This window comes from Xiphophorus couchianus, chromosome 11, assembly GCF_001444195.1.
Source record: "Xiphophorus couchianus chromosome 11, X_couchianus-1.0, whole genome shotgun sequence".
In the NCBI taxonomy this organism is placed as follows: domain Eukaryota; kingdom Metazoa; phylum Chordata; class Actinopteri; order Cyprinodontiformes; family Poeciliidae; genus Xiphophorus; species Xiphophorus couchianus.
In genome coordinates, this window is record NC_040238.1 from 6,624,014 (window position 1) to 6,645,703 (window position 21,690).

General features: G+C 38.0%; 1 protein-coding gene and 1 long non-coding RNA gene across 2 annotated transcripts; both read right to left on the reverse strand.

Moving 5' to 3' along the window:
* Positions 1-2,691: 2,691 nt before the first annotated feature.
* LOC114152493 (dysbindin-A-like) lies at positions 2,692-13,942 on the reverse strand. Its single transcript, XM_028030408.1, has 10 exons — positions 13,708-13,942; positions 11,647-11,700; positions 9,611-9,661; positions 9,339-9,399; positions 7,998-8,130; positions 6,448-6,580; positions 4,403-4,425; positions 3,512-3,658; positions 3,222-3,350; positions 2,692-3,075 (listed from the first exon to the last, which is right to left on the reverse strand). The coding sequence occupies exons 1-10, from the start codon at positions 13,761-13,763 to the stop codon at positions 2,846-2,848; spliced, it is 1,017 nt and encodes a 338-aa protein (XP_027886209.1). The 5' UTR covers positions 13,764-13,942; the 3' UTR covers positions 2,692-2,845.
* Positions 10,365-11,640, reverse strand: LOC114152499 (uncharacterized). The gene is made up of 3 exons (XR_003597130.1): positions 11,490-11,640; positions 10,890-10,891; positions 10,365-10,375 (listed from the first exon to the last, which is right to left on the reverse strand). It is a non-coding gene; the product is annotated as an uncharacterized LOC114152499 (long non-coding RNA).
* Positions 13,943-21,690: the final 7,748 nt, after the last annotated feature.

Sequence of the window (21,690 nt, forward strand, 5' to 3'; positions counted from 1 at the left end):
CATAGATATCTTGTTCTTTTTGGTTTATTTTTCAGTCTGTTCATTTGCTGTAAAACTGCTAAGCAAGATTATGATCAGTATTTGATTTGAGTACAACAAAATACTGGAAGAAGTCATGTTGCTGTATACTGAAGAGGACATGCCCTTGAAATGGATGTTTCAGCAAGTAGCAAAATCATGGTTCCAGACAAACTGAATTCAAGTAATGGAGTGGCCAGCCCAATCTCTGGACCTCAATCCCATGGAAAACCTGTGGGCTGACATAAAAAATTCTGTTCATGAGGCAAAACCAAGAAGTACAGAGGAATTGTGGAATGTAGTACAACTGTACTGGGCTGCAGAACCTGCTGACCGGTGCTAGAAGTTGGTCAAGTCCATGGACCACAGATGTAAAGCAGTTATCGAAACTGTGGTTATGCAACTAAATATTATTTTATGATTCTCAGGAAAGATGAATCTTACAGCATTTCTAAGTTTATACAGTATCTTTTTGAGTTTGTAAAGAAAAATATCAACACTGCAATTTTTTGAACATTGTATTTCTTGACTTCCTGTGAAATATTTAATTACTTTTTTCAAAAGGAAAAAAAATTACTTTTTAGACCCAAAAAGAACAATCTTACTCTCATCAGTCCCCAAAATATCATGCCTTTTTTTTTTTTTATCCCAGTCAATGTTCTTTTTCAAGTTGCAACCTCTTCAGCGCAGCATTTTTTTTCATAGTGGGGTTTCTTGCTGGTATCTTGGCTTTACATAGATGTTGTCTGATTATTAGTTTTTCTTTTTCTTCCTTGCCTTTCTGGTTTTGGCTACCATTTTAAAGTGTTTGATATCATTTTAGACAAACAGTCTGTCATTTTCTGTACTTTATAAGTTTTCCCCTCTTTTATTGATGGTTTAATCAAACAACACTCTTCTTCTGAACAGTGTCTTAAGCGACCCCTTCCACTCAGTTTTTCAAAGACAAATGCACATCCAGCATATGCAAAATCAGTTGCCTTTATCCTTTTAGGGTCACCTGCTAACACTTTTTTTTCCCACATAATCAATGACCTCACTAACTGAACTTGGCACTGCTTTTTTTTTGAACACATCCCTTTCAGTAAATGATTCAGTTTCAAAGAATCAGCACCATGCACATCATGACTGTTGGGTGTGTTGGTTTTCTATACCTCTGCTAAACTGTCTAAAAATATTTTGTAGTGTAGAAGAAATTCAAACAAAACCAGTGATTTATCTGGCTAGTCATGTGGGACTGCTATTATTTTGAACACAACTGTTATATATATATATATATAGTATATATATAGACAGTATGTGCACACCTTGTTTTAATGAACCGTGTCTCTGGTTTTTGCAAAAACGCATCTTTGTCCTAACTGATTTCTTGGGTGGTGTTTTGGCCGATAAATTAAAATTAATCACTGATTGCCACACAGAGAAAATAAAGTTGCACATTTAAAACATAGATTTTAGGTGCCACGCCACCTATTAGATCATAGGTGGTGTTACAGATCTTAAATGGTCCCATTAACAGTTTTTAAGGAAATTAAGTGATGGAATATAGTACAAAAGTAACCTACTGGACAAGAATAGTAACAAAAACCAATGCATGTTATTATGAATAGAAAAGGGAAATCAGAAAATAATGCATTTGAAAGAGCTTTGGATAAGTTAATTAGAGGTTAAGTGTTGTATGTCCAGTCTGGTGTTTTGATGGTCTGCTCCAAATTCTCATTGCAGTCCATATCCATATTTAATGGAAAGCAACTATAACTCCAAACAAGATGTGTGAAACATCAACTAATCCCATATTTATATTGATGCATAATATCTGGACTAGGTTTCATTGTCGGTTCTATGTCTTTTCACACAGCCAGTCTTTGCTCTTTGTTCTTAGCAGAGACCATACACAAGATTTTCCACACAAAACATAACTACAGAACATAGTTACACCTTTCCAGCAAGTTTCTATCTATCCATGAAGTACTCAGCAGCAGTCAACACAATTTGAGTTTGCAGAATCAGTTTTATTGGACAAGTGAAGTTTAAACGCTACTCAAAGCAGAGCCTATTTAAAGGCTCATTTCTAAGACAAATTAAATCCCAAACGCTTTTGTGGTTCAAATGAATTTAACACCAAGACAGCTTTGCTTCAGATGCCTGTTTACACAGAGCAGGGGTCTCAAACTCCAGTCCTCAAGGGCCGCTGTCCTGCAACTTTTAGATGTGCCTCTGCTGCACCACCTGAATAGAATAATTAGGCCATTAAGGCTCTGGAGAACTGATCTACACAAGGAGGAGGTCATTAAGTCATTTCATACTGTTTTGAATCTGTGGCACATCTAAAAACTGCAGGACAGTGTCTTTTGAGGACTGGAGTTTGACACCTGTGAGATAAAGGAATGTCTAATTAGGAATCAAGTGAAGCAACATGTCATACTGTTAACAAAACAACTCTTGTTAAAGGGTTTTTTGATGTGAGGTTCTGTGAAATTATTAGCCCAACAGTTGATTCACAACTTGCAGTTGAACCCAAAATTTCCTCCATCTTGGTGCAGCTGCAGAGGGCTGATCTGGCAGACTCTGCTCAGCTGACTGGAACAAAACTCACTTTATAAAAATACCAACTCTTAAAGTTTAACTGTGTACACAATGAGGTAAATCACTGTGAAGGTCCACTCCATAGCATTTCTTTAACACACTTTAATCAGTCATTCACAAAGGAGCTAACCCAGTTATCTGAATCAGCTATGTTAGAGCAGGGACACAGAAACATGAGGGACTGTAGCTGAACGCCTGGGTTTACAGGAACAAAATTCTTTTATTACTGAGCTGCAGTTCTTCAATTCTGAGGTTTTTCCATTAGTGGATCTGCTCCATCGCTCTCATCAGAGTCCCACGCTGTACCAACATCCTGCACAGCAGCCAGGAACATGTCTGCTTGGACATCCTCCTCATCTGACTGAACCAGTGGCTCCTCCTGCTGCGTCTCTGCAGCCTGGTCTGGCTGACTGCTGTTTATGGGAGGAGCTTGATTCAAGGACTCCAAAGAGGAAGAAGTCAGGTCTGGACCTATTGAAAGAAGGTAAGGAAGGTTAACTTGTATCATTCATAGTTTTTGCTGTGTCTCAGCTCTAACTCTAGCCAGCTACATCTGATGTTGTAGAGGACTGAGTATAGAGACAGGAATTCCTTTAAATCCTCAAATCTAAACAAACCTGACGTCAGAGAGGATCCACAACTGGAATCTTCACCAGTGGAATTAAGAAAATCATCCAGGGCCTCCAGGTCTGATAAGTTAATAAATGTCATCTGATCCAGAACAGCCACATCGACCCCTGCAGACTCTGCCAACACACATCAGCATATAGTTAGAATTCTGGTGCACCAAAACTGTCCATTAAATTTTACTTATGTAGCAAGATGAAACCTGGTACAGTTTATGTTTATCTGATTAATCGTGTCCTCAGTGGTGCTTAAAATAAATGTGTAAAGAAAAAGAAGTCACCTTTGCCCTGTAGGCATCCAGTGGACAGATACTTCTCTACGTCTTGGTTGAAGGCTTCCTCATAGACCTTCTGTCGCTCTCGCAGCTTCTGCTGCATAACCAGCTCCATTTCTGCCACTCTCTGAGCATGCTCACACTTCAATTCAGCTACAAAAGAAAACAAACAATTATTAAATATGCAAGCGGAACTGAAACCACTCCATGCCACCATAAAACCTGACTTTTAGTCCTGTTGTCTTCATATTGTATTTCACCTTTATAAAGGTCAGTCTAACTGAGACAGCAGACTGATGCTTCAAACAAAGGCAGGTCAGCAGTCTATTGAAGGCCACCCAGAGTGTCCATGTGTTTCTATCAGCTACTGATGAATCAAAGCTCAAGTTGATGCAGTGAAGTGAGAGATCAGTATGAGAGTCATCCAGTTTAGGATTGTTTACTTTGTTGCTCGTTCACCATCATGCAAACCTCCTTTTAATGTCACTTGAAAACTTTATTAATAACCCCCCCACACACACACCTGACCTCCGTGAAGATTGCTTCTATGGTTGCCAACCTTAAAGTTATTCATTTATTATGACATTCAGGCTTACATCATGTTTTCAACAGTTGGTTACAGTGAATTCAGGGCAAATAATCAGGTTAAGAAGGTTGTTTCAATGGAGAGAATAAATTCTCAATAATGTATTAATAATAAATTGAGCTGAAAATAAATAATTACTTACATTGTGTGTTTATATTGTCAGCAATAATAATAATAACAATAATAAACACTTAATACAGTTTTTTGGGGGGGGAATAATGTTTTCTTTACAATGCCAACTCATTTTCATTTCAGGTTTTAATTTCTACACAAAAAGAGAGAACAGGTGTGTCAGAGACTCTGCTGCTTACCTTCCAGTAAATCCGTCTCCTTCCTGCACCAAAACAGACAGGTTCTATTAAAACTCAAGTAATATCAGTCTGTTCCTTTCATTTGCTTTTTATGCAGAAAGAAATGCTCTGACCATAACCAAACTATTTCCTTATTATTCATCATTATGTCCCTCATTATATTTCGATAACCCAAACTAAGTCACAGTTTATCTATATTAAGGTCCTTCAACAAAGGGACAAACTTGAACATCATTTTATGAAAGAAGGCTAAACCAAAAAGTTTGATTTGATAAACTGAGCAGAAAAAGAAGAAATATAGAAACATAGTTACAAACTAACTGTGAGGACAGTAAAAAAAAATGCAAGAGGAATTTCAAATCTTAAATTAAGCTATTAACGGGGTGTGCCGTGGTGGCGTAGCGGTTAGCGTGACCCGTATTTGGAGGCCTTGAGTCCTCGACACGGCCGTCGCGGTTCGACTCCCGGACCCGACGATATTTGCCGCATGTCTTCCCCCCTCTCCTTCCCCATTTCCTGTCAGCCTACTGTCGTATAAGGGACACTAGAGCCCACAAAAGACCAACTGGAGGGGTAAAAAAAAAAAAAAAAAATTAAGCTATTAACATATTGGTATAAAGGCCTCGGCATTGCTGGTGCTCTGCAGGCGTCGACCCGATTTTTCAGGAGTTTTTTTTGTCCCTAAAGGTTTTAAATAATCCTAAAAATAAATGAACTGCTCCAACCAATGAGAGCCAACGTCCTTTGTTGACATTCACTGTCAGCTAAACTGTGTGTTGCATCACTTCCTTAAAAAAAAGGCTGGTGTTGTATTTGAAGAAGATTGAATGCCAAAAGGTGTGAAACTGAAACAAGACAAAACACAGAAATACTTGGTATACAAAACACGACTTTATATCGATGGATGCTAACGGTGGAGCATAGCTTACACATTTGAAGTTGTTGTCCGACCAGAGCCACCATATTAACAATTTAATCCATCATGGTTGTTGTTTTTCTTCCTGCTTGCGCGTATCAGGACGCAGAATAGGGACATTTGTCGAGTATCAGTGACGTTCAGGTCGGATGAATGCGACCAGGACTTTAGGTCACATTTGAATCAGATACGTATCAGATACCCAAGTGGCCTGGGTACCACTCGAAAAGAATTAAACTTCTGTTGTTCAGACTGTCTGTCATAAAAAGATCAGAAACACGTCGCATCACGTCAAAAAAAAAAAAAAAAAAAAAATCGGAACTGGGTCACTTCAGGCTGCAGTGTGAATGCAGCCTAAGTGTGAGCGCGGGAAGTTTTGAGAACAAGCATTACAAGTTTTTGAGAAGAAAGACATGAAGTCCTGCTTTCAATATTAAACTGTAAACAAAAATATTAAAAGTTTTGAGAACAAAAGACATGAAATCCTGCTTTCAGCCTGAAAATGTGTGCTGTTGGATCTTGGATTATGGCAGAAAAATTCCTCCATATATTTGCTGCCTTTGAAGGATCTGGTGTATGTAGGATGGGTCCTTCAAAGGCTGCGAATAAACAAAGCAGCCTCTGAATTCAGACACACTGATGGTGTGTGTCCGTCCTTCAGCCCCGTGATTCTACTGTGAGAAATTCTTAAAGCATCAGCATACAGAGACATTTTGGACAAATTGAACTTCTCCTGTGTCAAAAGGACCTAGAGACTTCTGACCTCAACAGAAAACCTGTAGAATGATTTAGATTATAGTGGAGACTGTCATCCACCATCAGTGTCTGACCTCACAAGTGTACCTCTGAAAAAATGCTTTAAAAAAATCCCATAAACACACTTTTTAACTTTGAACAAAGCTTTCCCAGAAGAGTTAAAGCTGTCGAAGTTTCAAAGCATCAACAGATATCATAAGCTTTGTGCTGAAGAACAAGATGGCACTCAGGTCCATCTGTCTGTTAACATGGATGAATACCATGGTAATATAGTGTATGTGATATTCCTGATAATCTGTTTATTTTCTGATAAAAGAAAATGAACATAGCTTAAAGATAAATGACTGACAACAGAAAAAATAAAATCACCTACCTTTTCTTCTTTTTATATTCTTCAAGTTGACTCATATGATGATTCTTTACAGTCTGTTGCTCACACTGACAACACAGAGTTTCCAGATGCAGCAGTCTGCTCTCCATCTCCGCAAATTCACCTTCTAGTTGAGCTAAAACACATTCAAAATAAAACAATAAAACACATTTATACATACATACACACCTGTTATATTCTCATCTGTTTTAGTAAATGACTTAATTTTAATCAAATAGTCTAAATTCAAAACATTTCCTCAAGGTACTTTTCATGAGACATAACTCATATTGTGTCATATACAATCCAAATTATGTAAATAGTTTTAATAGATTCAAAAGACAGATTGCATCTCGTTTTCAGCAGGAAACAGTTCATTCTGTTCAGTGAACCTTTAGTGCAGCTGAAAGAGGTCATTGTCCTTAGAGGAAGTGTGTGCTTGATAGACAACAACAGTTCCTCAGGTTAGGCGTAACTGGTGTGGTATCTTAAAAGTGAATGAATGAATGAATGAATGAATGAATGAACACTTTATTATTGTTATTGTACCGAAGCACAACAAAATTCATTTCGGATAAATTCATCCAGAGGAGACAATTACCAGACAAAAACCTGGGGCTGCTGCCACTGAATGCAGCGCTCTTTATGTTAGAGTGAGACGGTGAGATCAGGGAGTGTGTATCTGTAGGATGGGGAACAGCATCATGTTTACATATCATCCAGGAGATCTGAGAGAGCCAGCCAGCCAAGGCTGACACAGGGGAGACAGTTCAGATAGTGACAATATTTTTCAGTTGGTAAGACTTTTAATTTTCATCTACCCTAAAGTCTCACTATTACATCTCCATTGTTTTTCCAATCATCCAAATTAGTGTGGCCATCCCGCTGGACCAAACTAGCGAAGACTGATTCCATCCCCCCGGTGAGCACAAGGGTCCACAGCTGGTCTGCCAATCTCAGCAAGAATCACATCCAGCTAGTGGCTCTGGTCCCACATGTTAGTTTGAGCGTTCACTAGTCGGATCCATAATTTGTAGATTCGCAGGATGTGCAAAGAGAGGCTCCAAAAAGCAGCACAAAGACAAAGCAAAGCAGGGAAAAAGTGGGTAGGGCAGTGGGTGGGTAGGTTAGAGAAGTGCTAGCTCTCTCTAACATTTTATTGGCACTCCTACTTGAATAATTCATGTGCATCAACACTACCAGAAAGTCTTACTGCTTTACTTGCATTGTTTGAAGAGATTCCCATGTCGCTAGCATTGCATGTTGGAAACATGAACAACAGCTGAACAACAAAAAATAAGTCTTTTATGCCACTTACAACTTTCATCTCTGAACAATTCTCCCTCTGTGTCACTGTTTGCAAGTTTGTCCTATTAGGTCATATGACCCCACAACAATCAAACTAAGTTGATATCTGTCAATAAAAGACAGAAGCAACTGGATTGTCATGTTTAAAAATTCTGCTTTCCTGGACTCCCACATTCACTGTTTACTCCATCATAATGGATACAAGAGTGAGAGATTAATAGAGTTAATCTGGAACACATACACACCTATGTTAGCAGTAATGGCATCAAGTTCGGTGATGAAATCTGGTAGGCTTTGCAGTTGTTCCTGTAGGTGTGTCAGAGCAGCTTTTCTCCTCTCCCAGTGTGCTGACAGCATCACTATGTCACCATCCACAGACTAAAAAATAAAGAAGGATTAAAGATCAGAGGTTTCATTTCTAATCATAAACGCAAAACGGGGCCTGAAATGTGCGAACGCTACTTTCTATGAAAAGGTAAGAGTTAGACGTACCAGTTTTATTTATTTATTTTTTTAAAACTGACTAACGGATACATTTTTTTAAAGGTTTTATTGGCTCTTGTGGCCTTTATTTGATAGTTAATTGACAGGAAAGCGGGTAATGAGAGAAGGGGAAGACATGCGACAAAGGTCGCCAGGCCGGGAATCGAACCTGTGACGGCCGAGTCGAGGACTAAGGGCTCTATATGTGGGTAGTGCTTAACCCCTGCGCCACCACAGCACACCCAACTAACGGATAAATTATGTCAAGATGTGAAGCATTCAACGTAATTTCTGTAAACATCTAAATACTGTGTAATGCTGCGTGATGGATGGATTGGCGTTGATGAAAGATGCTGTAAATGGGAGAATTGGGGGAAACCAGTTTTCAGAGATCATCAAAATCTTCTGGCCCATGATGACTGACTTATAAGTCGATTTAGACTCTCCATAGCGCTGCTCTTGGATCTATGTGTTAAACTGGGTCAGAGCCACCGGAACCAATCCATCCCTGTCCAATTACAGGTGTTAAACACTCTGGGGCTCCTGGCAATCGGCTCCTACAAGGCAAATTAGCAGACAGGTGTTTGAATGGGTTAAAAAAAATAGGTAACTCTCTGGAGCCACTTGGAGGTACAACATAATTGTACAAAGTTCTCCATAGGTGTGGGATATCACAGACAGTGCTGGATGGCATTATTAACATGGCCAGTCCAAACATCAGATTTTACCACAACTACAGCTCAGGCAACAGAGAAATACTCATCACCATTCATAACACCCGTTGATGACCTATATTGTTATCAAACAGATGTCTGAGGTTTGTGTCAGGGGTAATATCAGAGAAAGACTTCATTAAAGTGTCACACTTCCTACAGACTTTTGAAACTAAAACTCTGAACTTGAAAGCCTTGATTAAATCAGTGTTTCCCCGTCCTGGTCCTCAAAGCGTGCTGCTCTGCATGTTTTAGAAGTTCCCTGCTTTAATACTCCTGATTCAGCTAATGGCAGTTCAGCAAACGACTGTTAATCAGCCATCAATTAAAATCAGTTGGACTGAAAAGCAAGGACACACCTGAAAAAACACAACAAAAAACAGTCCGTACCTCGGCTGTCTGGGTACAGGCTTTGGTTCTTTTATGGAGCAGAAACCAACTCTTCTCAAACCTAAAGAAAGATAAGAACCGTTTCTTTCCATCCAAACATTCTGGATCTGCTTTACTCAGACCAACCAAATCAAAGTCCTAATGGGTCAGAACGCTTTCATCCAGACAATCAGTGCAATCAGATCAGTGCAAAATAAACAGCCTAGTGAACACATTATGCATGTCAGAGAGGGACAACCAGGGAATTACAAAAGCATAGAATCTCTACTGACCTATTCAAAATGTCAAGTCCACCACCTAAAAATGGAAAACCTTCTTCCAACCTGAAAGAAAGATTGACAATGTTTTAGTGAGAAGTTTAGTGACAAGAGTCCAGGGAGCTACTACTGATTCCAACACACACTTCAACAAGGTTGACTGGTAGAAATGGTGTTGCAAATCATAGTCATACCTCATGGAAGTTTGTAGTTATGAATCACTACTTAAAAAGTTTCTGGAGACATTGGTATACTTACACAAATTCAGAGGTAAGTGACAAATTCTCCAGTTACATTTATGTATTCTAGGGAATATTTAGTTTTAACCAACAATTGTGACACATGAGATCTACCTTTTTAGCCCTTAAATGCATTTTTGTGTACTTTGAATGTCTATGAGTGCAAAAAAAGTACATTTATTCTCTCGCAGTGCTGCATAGATATCTTTATATTCTCTTTGGGTTAAATTTTCTCTATAACATTTTTCTTGTCTGTGATGTCATTGCATTTTCTGTGGAACTGTTAAAACAAGGTCATGACTAATCAGTTTTGTGAATTTGCCACTTTTTTTCTTCACAGCAATTTTGTAGTCCAAGTTCAGTTATGCTGAAGTTACAAGTAGTCCAGGAAAAAAGGTTCAGTTTTAGCTTGTACTAATGCACAAGATTCCATACATCACCCCCAGCATCAGATCCTGTTTGAAGTGTCGGCTTAAGTCAGTTTTTGGAGAACTTAACAACGAGTGCTTCAGCAACCTCTGCCAGTATCCAAAGAGATTTTCTGACTTTGTCTGATTGAGGGTCAGTTCCTCCTCTCTACTAAAACGAGGGACAAAGCAAAGCTCCAAATAACGCTAAAATTACAACAAAGATTATTTTAGGCATTAATTTTGTGTGTTGATAATGACATCCAGGCAATTGGTTTGATACTGTACTGCATGTTCTGGATATAATTATTTGGTTTCGTTTTTACCGTTTTTGTCTCGGGGAACACAAGACCCAATTCAGTAACATTCTTGACGCTTGAGTTAGTGAACTCCTTAATTATGTGAAGCTTTGTTTACTTCATTCATTTTATAGTAGCGTTAATATTTTAAAAGATATCTGGATATACATGGGCAGTATAGCTAAACTCCACTCCACAATGCAGGTAGTTAGTATGGATGGAGAGACTGTAATTACAGTAACACCATTGTGATGCATTTATTTGAATGTGTGGTTCTTCATTCTCCTGCTCTGGGTCAGACTCTGGTTCCAACATGTAAGGTTGGATGGACAAGTCTTCTGTTGTTAACATCTTTAATAAACTTTAAAATAAATAGTTTCTCTGCCAGTAGATAATCATCAGCGGTATGATTATCTAGAGGAATGCTCTGAGACCTGGAGGGATCGGGGCATGAAATGTCTCATTCACATGAAAAATAAAATGCAACAAAACAAGTTGCTCCAAAACACACTTCAGAACAGGGCTAACAGGTCTGTGGAGCTATAATAACGAGGAATTCAGACCAAAACACTGCAGTTCTACTTTGCAGACCATAAGTGAATGATTTACATATGAAAATAAAGCATGATATGTCCACTTTAAGTAAAATGGCTTTGTACTTGTATAGAGCTCTATCAAGTCCAGAGGACCCCAAAGTGTTTCACACTACAGTCATTCACACATTCACGCACACGCCCACATGCTGATGGTGGCTACCTGCTGGACAGTAGCCACAGCTGCCCTAGTGCAGTCTGACAGAAGCGAGGCTGCCATGACCCGGCGCCCCCGGGCCCTCTGACCCCCATTATTAAAGTAAAGTAACTTCTTAATATGCAATAATTTTTCCCAACAGAAGAACTGAAACTAAAGACAGGATTGTTCTGTTTTTTTCTTTGTGAGATTGTGCAACTGCAAAAAAAGATTTTATTATTAAATATTTTCTTGAGGGACATTAATACAAGTTGGCTAGACAATTTGTGAAGCTCACAAAACTGGACCAGTAATATTATGTGTAAACAATACAGTGTGTTTGTGGTGTACACACAAACACACAGATTACATGTCACCTGGATTTCCTCTTGATTTTGGTCTCTTTTGACATGTCTCCCAGGGTCTTGAAACTGAAACAGAGTGCAAACAGAGTGAGATGAGGACAGCAGTAGAGTACAGTACAGTAGAGTACAGTACAGTAGAGTACAGTAGAGTACAGTAGAGTAGAGTATAGTACAGTAGAGTACAGTAGAGTACAGTACAGTAGAGTACAGTACAGTAGAGTACAGTAGAGTACAGTAGAGTAGAGTATAGTACAGTAGAGTAGAGTACAGTACAGTAGAGTACAGTACAGTAGAGTACAGTAGAGTACAGTACAGTAGAGTAGAGTACAGTAGAGTAGAGTACAGTACAGTAGAGTAGAGTACAGTAGAGTAGAGTACAGTACAGTAGAGTACAGTAGAGTACAGTACAGTAGAGTAGAGTACAGTACAGTAGAGTACAGTACAGTACAGTAGAGTAGAGTACAGTACAGTACAGTAGAGTACAGTACAGTAGAGTACAGTAGAGTACAGTACAGTAGAGTAGAGTACAGTACAGTACAGTAGAGTACAGTACAGTAGAGTAGAGTACAGTAGAGTACAGTACAGAAGAGTACAGTACAGTAGAGTACAGTACAGTAGAGTACAGTACAGTAGAGTACAGTACAGTAGAGTAGAGTAGAGTACAGTACAGTAGAGTACAGTACAGAAGAGTACAGTACAGTAGAGTAGAGTACAGTACAGTACAGAAGAGTACAGTACAGTAGAGTAGAGTACAGTACAGTAGAGTACAGTACAGTAGAGTACAGTACAGAAGAGTACAGTACAGTAGAGTAGAGTACAGTACAGTACAGTAGAGTACAGTACAGAAGAGTACAGTACAGTAGAGTAGAGTACAGTACAGTACAGAAGAGTACAGTACAGTAGAGTAGAGTACAGTAGAGTACAGTACAGTAGAGTAGAGTACAGTACAGTAGAGTACAGTACAGAAGAGTACAGTACAGTAGAGTAGAGTACAGTACAGTACAGAAGAGTACAGTACAGTAGAGTAGAGTACAGTACAGTAGAGTACAGTACAGTACAGTACAGAAGAGTACAGTACAGTAGAGTAGAGTACAGTACAGTACAGTAGAGTACAGTACAGAAGAGTACAGTACAGTAGAGTAGAGTACAGTACAGAAGAGTACAGTACAGTAGAGTACAGTACAGTAGAGTACAGTACAGTAGAGTACAGTACAGTACAGTAGAGTACAGTACAGAAGAGTACAGTACAGTAGAGTAGAGTACAGGCCCCGCAGTATTCTGTAAAACTAGGAGAAAACTGTGCTTGATGTTGTGTTTAACTTGGGTAAATTCAGGGAGGGTTTTGGTTACTGAGAACAGATTAAAAACATTTTCTAGACCAATCAACAACAGCAACAACAAAAAAACAATCGACCCTGTGGTTAGAGTGAAGTTACACTCTGAAATACCCTCTTACCAACCAGTTCATCTGTACTTTCTACTTTGTTTCAATAAAATATTGCATGTTTAACGTGCTGCTGAGCAGCTGAAACAAAACAAACGGTCCTCTGTAAACTTTCTAAATGCAAAATGTCCCGACGCCACACAGCTCCAGCCTTCACTTACAATCTAAAATGTTTTGTAAAAACGAGATATAAAAACAACAACTCTCTAATCCCTAAAAATAGTAGGACAAATTAAGACTCAGCTTTGTTGAATCGTATGGGAATAAAACCCCCGGACTTCGGTAGCAAGAGACGGAATTAATGTAAAAATGTACCATAATGCACCGGGGTTCAGCCGCTAGACTCGTACAGGGCTGGGGGTGACGTCATTTCATGATCTTACGCGTCACATGATCATCAGCTGAGACCAATAACTACAGACTGCGATCAAAACACGGGTGTCTAGCAGATTAGGTCACCAAAAAGAAATCCAACTATCTAACATTCCCTTCAGTGTAATGCTGACAGTGAACCACAAGCACGGGATAAAAGCACACCTGCTACTTTAACTACTATAGTAAGTGCAGCTGTTTCTACATTAGCTAGGATATCCAAAACATCATGTTGTGGTCCAAAAAAAGCGACAAACCTGGTTGAGAAGTCCTGTTGGACCATGTGAAGTCTTTCTCTAAAATTTCCAAACATTTCTACCGAATTTCAGGGTCAGATTTGTTCCTCGGAGGAAGCTGCCCCAAGCTGTTATCCTTCTTCTTTTCCGTTTAGCTACTCTCTGTATCCTAAAAACCACGCTTCTGCCATCTTGTGGAACAATGCTAAAACAAGCTCTGCTGCTGCCCTGTGTTCATCTCTGGAATCACTGCCGTTCATGTATTTATAGGTAAAAAGCTTTGAGTGCAATTAGTTAAATGAACAAACTGAAACAAAAATAAAGATTTACAAGTCGCATGACTAGATTCAGTACCTATGTACTGAACTCTGTATATGAACAACATTCTCTGTTGCAGATTGAGTTCTCACCTGCTTTGGCACTGTGACAGAAGCTTGTTAATAATATTACTTTGGTTTTCTATTTTATTTTTACTTTTCAAGATTCAAACCTCTACTGTTTGCTTTGTGCTGTTTGGATTTTAATCTGAATCCTTACTCTTCTTATGGATCAGTAACTTCTGTTGCTGTTTCCCATTGACAGGACATTGCACAATACAAAGATATCTTACTCAGTTTATAGTGTTATTTAGAGTATTTTATTGTGCATATTAAGTCAGTTATTAAAATGCAGTCATAAAACTGTTAAATGACTGCTTTTGATGTAGCCAGGACTGACTGCAAAGTTCATTCTGCTGAGTTCTCTTTTCATCTTTTAAGCAATTTCCTTATTCATTTTAAGAAAGTTTTTATACTCGTACATAATGTTATGTATGTAATTACATCACTATGTATATTGTATTAAATATGAAATATGAAATGTCTCAATTTGACTTTAAACATCCCTCTGCCTGTGTGGGCAGAATGTTTGATGAGCCACTGATGAGACAGAAGTGTTATGTGAAAAGGCCGACAGCACGGTTGTCTTGGTGACATGGTGTCCTTTATTAGTGAAGGAGTACTCAGTGGTTCACAATATGTTTGCAGGTTTTGTTGCAATCACATCCAATTTTATACAATCCGTTGTAGTCCAATAGGATTTTAATGAAAGGTACAATGTCAGATGGTTAAAACAAATAATCTGAAGAGTTGGATGACTGTTTTAATTTCAAGTGAAACAATAAAACTCTTATTAAAACTCAGTTTTAGAAGCATTTATAATGTGGTAACACATATTCTCTAAGTCAGTCTTCACACATCAAAATACTGCTGCATGTTTTTTAACAGGAACATGTAAAATAGAGCATATTACCCCGTCCTGCCTTCGCTCCACTGGCTGCCAGTGTATTTTAGAGTTCATATAATTCTTTTAAAAACCTTTTGGAGGTTTTAAACAGCCTTCCCCTGCCTTATTTAACAGAGCTTCTCCACTGCTACACTTCGTCTTGATCACTCATATCTGTTGTTCCTGGTCATTCCCAGTTCTAAGCCTGGGAACTGGGAATGACAAGGCCTTCTCTGTGCCTGTAAGCTATGAAACACCCTACCTCCACACATTCAACAGGCCCTTTCCCTATGCACTTTTAAAACCCACCAAAAACTTATTTTGACCCAGGGGTGCCCAGGGGGGAAAGGTTAGGACAATTCCAAGGGCCCTCAACTGACAGGGGGACCCCACAATTTTTTTGTTTATAGAAATAGAAAAAATGTGGGGCCCTGCTGATTACAAAATAAAAAATATTCCGTTTTTAAAACTTGTTTTTAGCAGTAACAATGACTTACTTTAGCTAGCAACAGCAGCTCAGGGAGCAGGTGGAGGAGACTGATATTTTCACAGATTAGCTGTCTCATAACAAACTGTCACTACATGGTGACAATTAACTACAAACCCTAACCCTAACTACATAGCATTTTTTTAGAAGTCTTGATTGCTTTATTTATATTTTGCATGTTGTCTATGACTGTTGCTCATGGAGAGAGACATTTCAGTAAGCTAAAACTAATACAAAAAAAAAATTAAGCAGCCTATTTGCATACAACATGTGGACTGTTGTATGCAAATTTCACTAGTAATAAATATTGTGCTATTATCCAAAGAAGCAAAGCAGTTGCAGGCCTTTAAAATTTGATGCCTTTTATGGGTCAAAAAGACTCAAGAAATTGTAACAGTAGGTGGGGTCCAAATTAATTTTTGTCATGGGGCACAAGATTCCTGGCAGCGCCCCTGTTTTAATCCATTGGTCTTCAACCCAACTGAGATTTGATTTTACTCAATTGGTATTGATTTTATCTCATAATGGAGTATAGGGAATGCAGAGTTATGTGTTTTACGGAGACATGGTTGCAGGACTGTATCCAAGACTCCAACGTCTCTCTGCCAGGCTTCCTGACTGTACTATACTATCATTTGATAGTACTATCAATGATGGTACTATACTATCATTTGATAGTACTATCATTGATGGTACTATACTATCATTTGATAGTACTATCATTGATGGTACTATACTATCATTTCTGCCAGGCCTTTACAATGCCCAAGTCTGAGTAGCTTAAATCTGATTTTCTCTGCACTCAATTATAGATTATTTATAGCATATTTGCAAGGCTTGCTTGTTATTTATTTATATTCTGTCATATTGAATTACTTACATCTCTCTTAGGTGCCTGTATCTATATTATAAACTTTATATCTTATGGTTATACTCTATTAATAATATTTAAGACATTTAATGGACAGCTTGTCAACTAATAAGCCATTATTCCTTGGGGATAAATAAAGTATATTCTATCTATAAGAGCAGACAGCGATTGAAAGAGCAGCAGGAAAAGAAGGGAGTTGGATTAGCAGTGTTTGTGTCATCCAGAACATGTTCCTGTGAAGTGTCGTATCTGAAATTAAGACATTCAACTCTTGGCAGTGAGTTTCTGACCATATTATTTACCAAGAAAATTCACCAGTGTTATTTCGGCAGTAAGTTTACATTCCACCCTCAGCTGTTGCTGATAATGCAAGATGCAGGCACAACATTCTAATCCATTTGTGGCAATATCTGGTGATTTTAATCATGCCTCACTCTCTTTAACACTGCCAGTGTTTCACCAGTTTGTCAACAAGATTTTGGATTTGTTTTATGCTAATGTCAAGGATACACCTCCAAACCAAGACCTCACTCTCTTTTTTTTTATCTCTGCTCTAAATATGAACCCCTTAAGAGACCTGCTAGGAAGATGGCTGCAAGGTTGTTTTGAAGCAACTGATTGGAAAACCTCAGCTCAGGTCCTGTGAATAGTTATAATTTTTATACAGATTTTATAGTTAAACAAACTTAAAACACGAAGTGAACATCAATGAAAAATTCTAAATATTTTGAAGGGGTGATGAAAAATTTAGTACCACATGGAAACCCTGTGAAACTCTCAAGCAGTACAGCAGGGAAGAATTACTGAAAATTAAGAATCAGACATCCTGATTTATATGTTCAAAGTAGGATTTTATCCCACCAGAGCTACGACAGTCAGATGAGGTTTTTACCATTACCCCTGTGTGGGTAATGGTAAAAACTAAAAGATATAACTGAAAGCAGAATCAGGGCAAACGGAGCATACACACTAGGTTACAAACTAATCCACACAGACCAGCTATTTCCAGCCTTTTCATCACCAATACCAGATATCTCGCCAACAAGCTAGATGAGATGAGGTATGCATCGCATCCTGCAGGTTAAATAGCTGCGTTATGATCATCACCAAGACATGGTTGGATATCAACATCCTTAATGCTGCAGAGGAGTTTGAGGCGCTCAAGTTGTTCTGGGCAGACAGAACTGCAGCCTTAGATACGAGTAAAGGTGGAGATCTGTTCCTGTATGTGCATAAATCCTAGTACACAGCCGTTAAAACTGATAGAATTTACCTGACCTGAAATATCTGGTGGTTAATTGGAGATTCTTCAAGCTGGTAAGAGAGTTCTGCTCCATTCTGATTATTGCTGTCTATATTCTACCAAAAGCTAACACCAAAATAGCTCTTGAGGAGCTCTACTGCCTGATAAACAGGCAGATGAATGTTCATCCAGAGGCAGTTGTGATGGTTTGATCACAATGTTGCCTGGTCTGAAGAGTCTTGATTTTGGTGCCAACAACATGAAAGCATGGATCCATCCTGCCTTGTATCAACGGTTCAGGCTGGTGGTGGTGCAATGGTGTGGGGGATATTTTCCTGGTACACTTTGGGTCCATTAGTACCAACTGAGCATCGTGTCAACACCACAGCCTACCTGAGTATTGTTGCTGACCAGGTCCATCGTTTTATGACCTCAGTGCCCATCTTCTGATGGATACTTCCAGCAGGATAACACACCGTGTCATAAAACATGAATCATCTCCAACTGGTTTCTTGAACACAACAATGGGTTCACTGAACTCAAATGACCTCCACAGTCACCAGATCTGAGTCCAGTAGAGAACCTTTGGGATGTGGTGGAACGAGAGATTTGCATCATGGATGTGCAGCTGACAACTCTGCAGCAACTGTGTGATGCTATCGTGTCATTATGTTGGGTTCCTGGGTGTTTCCTGTCTGTGGTTGGGGTTGCTGTTTCCCTGTCCATCCTTCAGGGGGCGCCTGGCAGTCATTCCTGGAGGGCGTGGACCAGCTGATATTCATCACCTGCACTGCATGATCTCATTTGGAGGAGCATAAGAGGAGGAGGCAGCCTACACACCAGTGCCAGAGTGTTTTGCCAGTTTTGGTATTACAGGCCACCTGAAGTTCTCCAGTGATCGAACTTTGTGAATTTCTAGTGATTCTTTGTTTTTTGTGCCTCCATAGGAACTCTCACTACAGAAGCTGTGAACCCCTTAGTGGAAATCCAGCGCAGAACCTCTCCTTGTGACGCCGGTGGATTATTGCCCACCGGATGCCCAAGTCCCTGAATCCCACCTTGGTGATCGGATCTCCACGCTCGCTTCTTCTTCTTCTTCTTCTTCTTCTTCTTGTTTTATGGCGGTTGGCAAACAACTTACAGGTGCATTACCGCCACCTTCCAGGTTGGAGTATGGATCACACGCTTATAACCTCCCCATAATACCCGTCCTTCTTAGAAATCTAAAAACACTCTCAAATATTATATCTCCTGACGATTTCTGAAATATTTCTTCTAAATCTAATTTACAATTATTCATCTCATTAACCAACATCTCTCTCTCCCTTACATACTTATTGCATTCTAAAAATACATGCTGTATTGTTTCCATCTCTCCACAATACTCACAACAACCTGTACTGTGTTTATTAATTAACTTAAGAGTACTATTTAACCTTGTGTGCCCAAATCTGATTCTAGAAATAATATCTTCTTCCCTTCTATTCCTATTACCTTTTCTATACCCCCAACTCTTTTTTGAATTTTATAATAAAATCTCCCTTTTTCTCCTCTATCCCACTGTTCTTGCCATTTTTCCTTCATATACTCCTTTACAACACTCTTTATCTCATTTCTACTCATTTTAATATTTAATTCAACAATGTCTTTAATAGAAGCTCTCTTAGCAAAATTATCTGCCAATTCATTTCCTACAATACCAATATGAACAGGAATCCAAATTAATTTAATCTGAGATCCTTTCGTCTTAATCCTGAAAATTACCTGAAGTATATCCTCTATAATATCTTGTCTAACTTCCGATTTCATTCCTTCTATACTAATTAATGCACTACTAGAATCTGAACAAATTACAAACTTTCCTTGTCCTATTCCCTCTATCCATTCTAAGGCTATTAAAATTGCCATTAATTCACCTGTATACACTGTTAGTTTATCACTAATTCTTTTATTTTCCATAACATTTAAATCTGGAGCAATAAATGCTATCCCTACTTGATTATTTGACTTTTTTGAAGCGTCTGTATATACTTGGATATACTTTGAATATTCTTTATTTATATAATTTTCCACTTCATTCTTTTCCATTTCTCTTCCCTTTTCCAATAATTTTAAGTCAACTTCAGCCTGTTCTAAAACCCACGGTGGGATGTCAGGAGAGACAACTACTGAACTAACTTGAACTTTATCAATCCCAATTTCTTCTATTTTACTTAAAATTACCCATCCAAAACTATTTGTATTCTTCTTTTCTTTTTCCTGACATGGTTTTAGTGTTAAATATGGAGGATAATTTTTGCTATGACCTTTAATATTCGCCCAATATGTTACTGCTATTTGTTCTCTTCTAATCTTCATTGGCATCTCACCCATCTCAACCTGTAGAGCCGAGACTGGAGTTGTTTTCATCGCTCCGCAGCATAATCTTAACGCTTGATATTGTATTTTGTCTATCTTTTCCAATAACTTATTGGAAGCTGAATTATATAAAATACATCCATAATCAAAAATAGATCGAATTAGACCAATATAAAACGTTCTTAATGCTTTCCTATCAGCTCCCCATTCTCTGCCTACTAGACATCTTAAAATATTTAAAATTCTTTTACTCTTTACCACTATCTTATCTATGTGTGTTTTCCATGTGAGTTTTTTATCAAACCATATCCCTAAATATTTAAATTCATCTCTCCTTTCTATTATACTCCCATAAAATTTAAGTTCCACATTACTACTCACTCTCTTATTTGAAAAAACAACAAATTTAGATTTAGATGTTGAGAACCTAAATCCCCATTCTAACGCCCATGCTTCTACATTATTTAATGCTTCCTGCACTTTCTGTGTTATATATTCAATGTTCCTTCCCCTTTTCCAAATGACACCATCATCTGCAAATAGTGAAACACCTAAGGATTTATCTATATTACTAAAAATATCATTAATCATTATATTAAATAACATAGGACTTATAATACTCCCTTGGGGAGTTCCATTTTCCACTTGATACTCTGAACTAATTTCCCCTTCTATTTTCACTCTTAACTTTCTGTCAGTTAAGAAATTTCTAATCCATCTATACATTTGACCCTTTATACCTGTTAGCTTTAATTTAATCAGCAACCCTTCTTTCCACAACATATCATAAGCCTTTTCCACATCCAAGAACACTGCTATCACACTCTCTTTATTAACTTGAGCTCGTCTAACTTCATGTTCCAAACATATTGCTGGATCAATCGTACTTCTTCCTTTTCTAAATCCAAACTGGTATTCCTTTAACTTCCCCTTGGATTCTAAGAAATATACTAACCTATTATTTACCATTTTCTCCATAATTTTACATAAACACGACGTTAGGGCTATTGGTCTATAACTTTCAGTTAAACATGGATCTTTCCCAGGTTTGCATATAGGAATAATAATAGCTTCCTTCCAGTTATCAGGCAAAACTCCTTCCTCCCAACTTTTATTAAACAGTTTTAAAATTTTTTCTTTACTCACAGCACTAAGATTACTCATCATATTATAAGTGATTTGATCATTACCAGGTGTCGATTTTCTAGAATTCCTCAACACTTTATCTAATTCAGCTAAGGAAAATTCCTTGTTACTATAATTATCATAATTCTCATCATTTTGAATTAATTCTATATTCCGCTGTTTGGTAGTTTCACGTCCTAATTTTTCCCTATTATTTAGATTCTCTGTACTATGTATCTTAGCAAACATCTTTCCTAATACCTCAGCCTTACTTTTATTATCTATAATATTATTCCCATTCTCTTTAATTATTGGGAAAAAAAATTCTTTTGAATTCCCTGACATTTTTTTAATAGTATTCCAGACTTTATCTAATGCTGAATTCTTCCCCAAAGATTCACAATACTTTCTCCAATAATTTCTTTTAGCACTTTTAATAACTCTTCTAACTTCTGCCTGTTTTCTTTTATAATTTATCAAATTCTGAAAGCTTATCATTTTTTTCAATATCTTAAACGCTTTGTTTCTCTGTTTAATAACTATTGAACATTCTATTGTCCACCAAGGAACTATTTTTTTCTTTATCCTATTCCCATTACTTTTGGGAATACTTAATTTGGCCGAATTTATTATACCCTTGCTAATTTCAGAATTAAC